This window comes from Euphorbia lathyris, chromosome 1, assembly GCF_963576675.1.
Source record: "Euphorbia lathyris chromosome 1, ddEupLath1.1, whole genome shotgun sequence".
Taxonomy (NCBI): domain Eukaryota; kingdom Viridiplantae; phylum Streptophyta; class Magnoliopsida; order Malpighiales; family Euphorbiaceae; genus Euphorbia; species Euphorbia lathyris.
This window is the reverse complement of record NC_088910.1, coordinates 33,462,578-33,468,840: the sequence shown is the minus strand read 5'-3', so window position 1 is coordinate 33,468,840 and position 6,263 is coordinate 33,462,578. Positions and strand designations below refer to the sequence as shown.

At 35.2% G+C, this 6,263-nt stretch overlaps 1 protein-coding gene across 1 annotated transcript; it reads left to right on the top strand.

The window, feature by feature from the left end:
* The first annotated feature begins 407 nt into the window (after positions 1 to 407).
* LOC136217659 (pectinesterase PPME1-like) lies at positions 408 to 2,340 on the top strand. Its single transcript, XM_066004277.1, has 4 exons — positions 408 to 830; positions 921 to 1,133; positions 1,856 to 2,094; positions 2,184 to 2,340. Exons 1-4 carry the CDS (start codon positions 408 to 410, stop codon positions 2,338 to 2,340), a joined length of 1,032 nt encoding a protein of 343 aa, XP_065860349.1.
* Positions 2,341 to 6,263: the final 3,923 nt, after the last annotated feature.

Below are 6,263 nucleotides of genomic sequence, written 5' to 3'. Positions count from 1 at the left end.
ATTATTTTATGAATGTTGATAATTTCTTTTTCTTTTTAAAAAGGTTTTTATGTGTGTACTGTTAGAAGTTAACTTAATATTCAATTCATATTAACTTAACATTAATTGATTCATAGTCAATTTAGAAGTAAGTACACATAAAAATCGAGGCACATTTTGTAGGATCTCCATTAAATTTTTTTATGACTAGTACATAGATAGATGCACAAAATGTGAAAGCTAAAAACCCTCTTAGCCCAACATTATATTTCTATAGATTTTCATGGCTATTAGATCTACAACTTATAATTATTTAATCCTCCCCCAAAAATCAAACAAAATAAAATCTACTAATCAACAAGATGATACTCAGAACCAAAATCTACTATTGTCTTATGATTACCTTTATTGTATATACAACCCGAGTTATGTGCGACGATAAAGCAGTAATTCCGGCTGTTAAATCACAGATAAACCAATGGTTCCTAGCTAACGTTTTACCATTTTCGCAACGTAAAGCAACGTTAAACCCTGTCCTTGCAAAAGCTGAGGCAACCCCTAAAATGATCAATGTTAGAAAAGATGGAACTGGAGATTTTACGACGATAACTGATGCAGTTAAAGCCATCCCCGCCGGAAATACTAACCGTGTGATTATTTATATTGGTCCTGGAGTCTACACCGAGAAGATCTTAATTGAAAGGACTAAGCCTTTTGTAACATTATATGCCAATGCTAAAGCTCCGGCCACCGTGCAATTTTCAGGCACGGCCAAGAAGTTTGGTACGTTTGATAGTGCTACTATTGTCGTTGAATCCGATTACTTTGTTGCCGCTAATCTCATTATTAAGGTATCTAATTATATTTTAGTTATTTTATTATGTGTTTTGTGTAGAATTTTATTAGACTAATTGGTGTATATACATATATATGTGTAATAGAATTCAGCATTGAGGCCTACTGCTACTGAAGCTATGGCTGGTGCTCAGGCACTTGCTTTAAGACTTAGCGGCGACATGGCAGCTTTGTACAATTGCAAAATGTATGGATATCAAGACACTTTTTGCGACGAAAAGGGCCGTCATTTTTTTAAAGACTGTTACATCGAAGGCACTGTTGATTTCATTTTTGGAAGTGGCAAGTCTTTATATGTGGTAATATATACTTTTACTGTATTATTAGAGTATATATTTTTAACTCTTTAACTACTAAAATGCATATATCTTAGGAGCATTCTAAATTTTCACCAACTTTACAATTTTGAGTAAGAGAAATTTTTTAGTTAGAAATATAAATATTTTATGGTATTCTGAAATTCTAGAAAATATTGAAATTTTAAAATTCCAGAAAATATTGGAATTCTAGATTTTTTGGAATTCTGAATTCTATAAATCTCGAATTCTAGATTCTGTAATTCCAAAATTCCAAAATTTTAGAAAATGCTAGAATTCTAGAAAATACTGGAATTGTAGAATTTTGGAATTTCAGAATTCTAAAATTTGAGAAAATACTGGAACTCTAGAGTCTGGAATTCCAAAATTCATTTTGATGCATGAGAGATGTGTAGTAATACTTTTTATATATAGAAATGCAGAGGCATAGGGCCAAGGGGTCATGGGAGGATCTCTCGACCCCCACTCGAGGGAAAAAAAATAAAAAAAAAATTATGATTACCGACAAAAATACCTGTCTCTAAACATATAATGTGTGATGGTACTCTCATTATATTCAAAATCTGTCACGGATTTGATACAGCGGACGTAATGTCTCTCATGCTTAGTCCAAAGAAAAAATCACTAATTTTAACAAATATCATCCATTGACACCTTATTTTTTTTATTTTTTATTTTTTATTCGGCTCCGCCACTGAATGCAGAACACAGAGCTCCACATTATACCGGAGAAGTGGCGGACAGTAATAACGGCACAAGCAAAGCATGGGAGTAATGAAGATTCAGGATTCTCATTCGTACATTGCACCATAAGTGGAACTGGAAAAAGTGATGCATACTTGGGGAGAGCATGGGTGAAAATGGCTGAAGTTGTTTATTCCTACACATACATCAGCAATGCTATTCTTCCTGAAGCTTGGGACAATCATGGCTTCTCCCCAGAGTATGTATTTTCTTTTACTTCATTTAATTTTTGTACTAATATATATATGCTTCAACTTAATTCTATTTTTAATGCATTTATAATTGCAGAAATATGTACTTTGGAGAATTCCAAAACATAGGACCAGGAGCAAATCTTAGTGGACGTAAATACAGCAAACATCTAACAGCAGCAGAAGCGACAAAATTTATGTGCCTTGGCTATATTATGGGTTCTCAATGGTTGCTTCCACCTCCATCTTACTAATTTGTTTTCACTTCCAGTTAGAGTTAGCACAGTCATAATCTCAGCAGATTAAATTAGATAACCTATAGACTACATTTTATTGTATTTTATTTTGATTTCTGATTTTTTAGATGTTTGTTAGCTTATCTGTTTCAAATTTTAAATTAGCATGAGAGGTTTTATGCTCCTGTTTGTATTTTAGACTTGAAAAATAGCATTTTACAAAAGCAGACAATCTCTACTTTTTAAAAAATCAGTTTTTTCCAACAGCAAATAGTAGGGAACCTAAACCGACTCTTAGTTAGCTAATCTACTTTTCAGTTTCAAATAAGGTTTTACTAGTTAGCTGATACCTATTTAAGCTGAAAATAAAATTTAAGCATACATTTTATCAGCAAATTCTTTGTTTTTTAGGTTTCTCCGATAAGCCGTTATAGCATCATTACTAAAATCAGAAGTTTTAGTATATATCACGTAATTCAAGTCATCCATGTATCAAGCCAATAATTTAGGATTACTAATCCATAAAACGTTAACACTATATATGATTAATTAACTAACTTTTTGTGCATTAAATTAACATTGAATGGTTTGGTTTATCGCAGTTTGCTAGGTATTTAAGAGCATCTCCACTGTAAGCACATTTTAAACTTGTCAAAACTTAACACATCAACATAAAATATATTATTTTATCTTACCTTTCATCCATATCACTTTTGACAACCTTTTTTAAAAAAACATGCTCAAATGCTAAGCAACTCTAACAGTTGCTACCATGTCCTACAAATTATTATTTTATATATAATTTATTTTAATTATAAATATTGTCACAAAATTCTACCAATAGTAGCCAACTAAATATTTTTTATATTAAAAAAAAAAGTAAGGGTGACAAAGAGGTGTCAAAAATTGGTAACATTGCCATAATCATTTTGGCAACCTTTGGCACTCTTTCAAGTACCCTCCACCTCATCAAACACCCTTAAACACATTACATTAGGGATTCTCTAAATGTGCTTGCCTCACTCATATTTTGATCCAATATATATCAAACTATTTTTATAGAATGGACAAATTAATTGTTAGAGAGATTATAGCTACTCTATTTTCTTTTGTATGAATTTAATAATTATAAAATTTAATTAATTTTGTACTGAAAAAATGAAGAACCAAAATAAACATCAAACGTTTAAGGCAATTTACAAATAACGAAGCAGTCAACAATTATATTATTGTTAAGAGAGAATTTAGGAAATAAATTTTCGAAATCCCATATTAGTGGTGATTGTGATGCCAACATCTTAAACATGGAGTTGAGGCAAGGGGGTAAGAAATCTCACACGGCATATGAGACAAGTGCTGCTTAAGGAATGTAGAGATTCATCTCCACATGGCGTGTCACCAGGCGCACACGCTGTGTGGAATGGTTATTGAGCCTTTAGAACTCAAGATCATAATTCACATGTCATGTACCCATTCTCACACGCGGTGTGAACCTATAGGAGGGGAGATTATTCAGTGTGTCATCGAAGCCTGACTGCCGGAGACTCGAGCCCAAACGACGTGTCACACACCCACACATCTTGTGCGGTGACTTTTTCTGTAAACTGACAATGGGACAAGACTGCCAGCGACAATGGGACAAGACTGCCAGCTTTACTGTTTATTCCCTTAAATTACTGTTTTGCCATTGCCTATCATTACTGTCTTGCCATTTATGCTTATTATCCTAAATACCATTTAGTCACTTAACCCCTCCTTACCCATATCTTTTCCTTTGTGTTTTGTAATCCTAGTTAGGGTATTTGAATCTTTTATATTTTATTTGAGTTGTAAGAATGAACAACTTTTTTTATGAATAATTTTTATCAAAACTCCTTGGGAGCAAAGGTTTTCATACCTATTTGAGATTATAACTCCTTCAAGAACAAGCTTAAGAAGACATTTATTGTTGGTTTAAGATTAAAACTAATTCGTTTGTGATTAATCCGTCTCAGATTGGGAAATAAGAGAAAGACATGTGTACTATTGTTGCTAACATAGTCCAACTTCTCAATATTGATTCTTCTAGAAAAGTTGGCATGCATTAGAGTGGACCTCTAGTGTAAACTCTCATATCAAAGTCAGTAGATTTCGGAATATAAAAGGAAAGTTAATGATGACCTCATAATGAAAAGAGAGAGTGTGTTGCCCTTTTATAAGGTGGAATTAGCCGGTAGAAGTAAAATTTTGCAGTACGCCAAAACAAGCTTCAGATGACGGTTAAAATCCGTTATCTGGAAAAAGAAAAAACGGTCACAAGGCTCGCTGCGATCTGCTTTTATTTCAGATGACAGGCAAAAACTATGGTCTATTTTACGCTTCATAACAATAACCAAATTGATGTCTATTAATCTATAAGTAAATCTGTAACTACACTAAGTTCAGATAACAACATTGTTAAATATATCTGTCACCACACTGAGTTAGAATGTAGTTGTATGTAAATCTGATGACAGTTGGTTATAATTTTAATATGGTTAGAAATTAATTCAGATGACATTTTAGTTATTCAATATGTCTTACTGAGTTCATGCCCACATGCACATCAACTTTGAGTGATTTTTTCCACGCTCCGTGTAGGCTCACTTAAAAGGCTTTGTGAATCAGTGTTGCTCCTTACTCCAGCTTCCTCTTTATTATAAGTATGTAACTCCTTATTTACAACCAATGTCACTCCATATTTACACCATATGTCACCCCTTTACCTTTGATACAGATTGAAAGCGATAAATGAAGGTTTTAATCGTAAACCAACAAAGAGGTTCTTCTCTAGCTAAACTAGGAGTGAATCCCAATAACAAGGTATAAACCTTAGGTTCTCAAAGAGAATGATTTTTGATTGATAAAAGTTCCATCATCCTTACAAAATGAGGGTTTAAATACATCCTCCTAATGATAATAAAAGACAAGGATTACCCCTTACTAGGGTTTTAATAAGGCTATCCGAAAAGGGTAAAATAGGTGATACGCCCCGACAATCGGTATAATGGTACAGGTACAGATTGTCAGGGTTGTTGGTGAATTACTTCGGGAGGAAGTAAATCTAGAGATCCGCCCAGGGTAGATGTTAATACGCCTCTTTGTGTACTCCTAGATCTGCCCCGCTCGTATGTCCTGGGGATCCGCCCTCCTCGGTATAATCTCCGTGGGTTTGATGTCTGAGGATCCGCTAGAGCACGCGTGATCAGTGCTGTCAGTTAGGATGTCCGCATCATTCTCTCCTTCTTTAAAAGATCTCGCCACTGATTCGTCTTTTTTGAACTCCAAAGGACCATCTGACTTCCACGGGCTAAGGTCACGGATGTTGAACGCTGGTGATATTTTACCGAGCCAATTCGGCAATGCTATATGATAGGCATTGGCATTGATCTTCTTGGTGACCTTATATGGCCCGTATTTCCTAGGCCGAAGCTTGCTGCTTGTGGCGTTGGCGAGTCTCTCTTTGCCCAAATATACCATAACCTCATCCCCAACTTCAAACTGTAGGTCCCTACGGTGCTCATCCGCCTTAGCCTTTAATTTCTGATTTCTCTCCTCAAGAGTCTCTCTCACCTCTTGGTGCATCTGTACATAATCCTTAGCCAGCTGGTTGGCAGTCTCGTTTCCTTTAGGAAGACGGGCTATATCAAGGACGTGATTTGGGTTCTCTGTGTATACTACCTCAAATGGGGATCTTCCGGTTCCCGAATGTACAGAGCCGTTGTAGGCGAACTCAGCTTGGGCTAATCCTTACATTTGCTGCGCAGTAAGTTTCCCAAAGTTCTATTGACCACCTCGGTCTGTCCGTCTATTTGAGGGTGGGCGGTGGTACTAAACTTCAGAGACGTATCAAACAGAGCCCACAACGTTCGCCAGAAGTGACTGAGGAACTTCGTATCATGATCTGAGACAATGCTCTTAGG